This window comes from Monoraphidium neglectum (genome assembly GCF_000611645.1).
Source record: "Monoraphidium neglectum strain SAG 48.87 unplaced genomic scaffold scaffold06600, whole genome shotgun sequence".
In the NCBI taxonomy this organism is placed as follows: domain Eukaryota; kingdom Viridiplantae; phylum Chlorophyta; class Chlorophyceae; order Sphaeropleales; family Selenastraceae; genus Monoraphidium; species Monoraphidium neglectum.
The window spans coordinates 1-2,112 of NW_014007046.1; the positions used below are offsets into that span (position 1 = coordinate 1).

General features: G+C 65.6%; 1 protein-coding gene across 1 annotated transcript; it reads right to left on the reverse strand.

Moving 5' to 3' along the window:
* Positions 1-1,586: 1,586 nt before the first annotated feature.
* MNEG_16625 (hypothetical protein) lies at positions 1,587-1,826 on the reverse strand (the record flags this gene model as incomplete). Its single annotated transcript, XM_014034905.1, has 1 exon — positions 1,587-1,826. A coding segment is annotated over one exon (240 nt), but the record flags the coding sequence as incomplete, so codon positions are not given.
* Positions 1,827-2,112: the final 286 nt, after the last annotated feature.

The following is a 2,112-nucleotide window of genomic DNA, read 5'->3' on the forward strand; positions in this document are numbered from 1 at the left end:
GGCCTGGGCGCACCTAGGTGCGCCCAGGTATTCGAGTTTGGGCGCGGAGATTTGAACCGGGTTGAACTCCGCCGGTGTCCCGCCGTTGGCTGGACGCCCGGTTAGCTCCTCAGGTTCCAGATGCGTTCAAACGCCGTTTTGTTGCAAGGCGCGGCGGAGCCACGGTCTCGCAGATCGGTCTCGCAGATCGCGGGGGTGTATACGGGGGTGTACACGGGGGTGTACACGGGGGTGTACACGGGGGTGTGTACACGGGGGTATGTCAAGGTGCCTTCGCCAAGCTCGGGTCGTGCCTGGCTCACACATCCAATTCAACCCGTAAAAGATGCCGCAGTGGCAAGGGTTGCAAATCTGGCGTGCATGGCGCCAACGCAACTCAAACAACAGTGCCCACTGACTGCACGAAGGCAGATCAGAAAGCGCGCGCATGCGCCCCGCAGGAGAGGCCCAGTCAGCGTCGACGGGCCCGACAGAGTGCAAAAATCAGCCCGCAGCAGACCACCGCGGCCGCTCCCCAGCCCCAGCTGGCCAGCGCGCTCCGCCTCAAGCGCCGCCAGGTGTCGGCCAGCGCTGTGGACGCCGCTGACGACGGCGCAGCCGCAGATGCAGGCCCCTCATCGCCCGCGGCTACGCCGCTTTTTGGGCTGCCACCACTTCCCTGCTCCAGAACAAAGTCCCCGCCCGCCGCCGCCTCCAGCCCCGCAGTAGCTGAAGCTTCTGCAGTATTCGCTGCCACCGCGCCGGCAGCGGTGGCGCTGTCCTCCTGGTGAAAGTCTGTCTCGCAAACTTCCAGGGCCGCCGGCTGCGCCCCAACACTCGAGAGAGCTTTGGTGGGGGGGCTGGGCTCACGGGAGGGCCCGACAACCGCAGTCAGTGGGGCCCGGGGGCGCAACTCCTGGGAAGCCTTCCGACGCAACCGCAGGCGGCGGTTGAGTGCTGAGCGGCGCCTGGCCCCGCTGAGCGCCTGGGTTTCTGCATCAGCAACCTTGCCGTTGCGCCTGCGTTGGCTGCCAGGTCCCGCAAGGGCGTCGATGCGGCGCGCCTGCCTGTCGACGCGATCCGTCTGCTTCTCTACATCTCGCTTTACCTGCTCCTGCTGGCCAAGGATCACAGCTGTGAGCTCGCGCTGCGACCCCCTGAATTCCTCCCTGAGTTTCTCCTGGATCTGCACCTGCCCCTCTTGAATTTACGCCAAAACACTGAGCAATGCCGCTGCCCCGGCGACAGCGGCGATCGGCACGCCGACTGCCACTACCGCCGCTGAAGCCGCAAACTGAAATGTTCCTATCTGTGACGACACGCCACCCGGGACAATGAAGGCCAAATGAATGGATCCCTGAACGGCATGCGGGGCAGAGAGGGTAGGGGCCACTAAGCGGAGTTGCGCTGCACAGCCGTGGGGTACAGGGGTCCGCCAGCACCGTGACCTCAGCGGGCGCTGGTGACGTCCACACTAGACGGTGGCGCCCACAGGGGCTGGCACACCCAAAAGCAGATGCACCCATGTCCGGTGGCACGCTGCAGCATGATACGGGAGGGCGTTGCTCGACACGCAAGCGACATGCGAGCGGCCGGCGCCTGCCCACCTTCCAGGCGACGTACCCTAGCGCGAACGCCATGGCCACGAGGGACACGATCACGATGACGGCCGCACCCGTCTCGAGCGTCCTCGTGAGCCAGTGTGGCAGCCCGCACTGCGCTGCCACCGTTGAGCCCGCCTCTGGACCTGGCGCTGCTGCAACCGGCGCCCCAGATGACAGGAAAGCTGGGACGGCTGACGATTTGCGCCGCGGCAGGCGCGGCGGGCAGCGGCAGGCACTCTGCATCTCACCATCTCAATACACCGTCTCAGCCCTCCACTGCGCCATCCGGCAAACTACAACCACCATACACGCCGCCCGGCGCGCAGCCCGCCACAGGGCTGACAAGGCCCTCAACGCCAAGTTGTCGTGCACACTGGGCGCCTGTGTGCAATGGGCTCCGGGCGGGCTGGCAGCCCAGACAGATGCATGCGCGCATACAACTCAACATAGATGAGCGTCCAGCTTGCCGACTGGGCGCCGAGTGATGGCGACTATCACTCTAAGTGTCTCAGGCTAGCTGCTCTGGGAA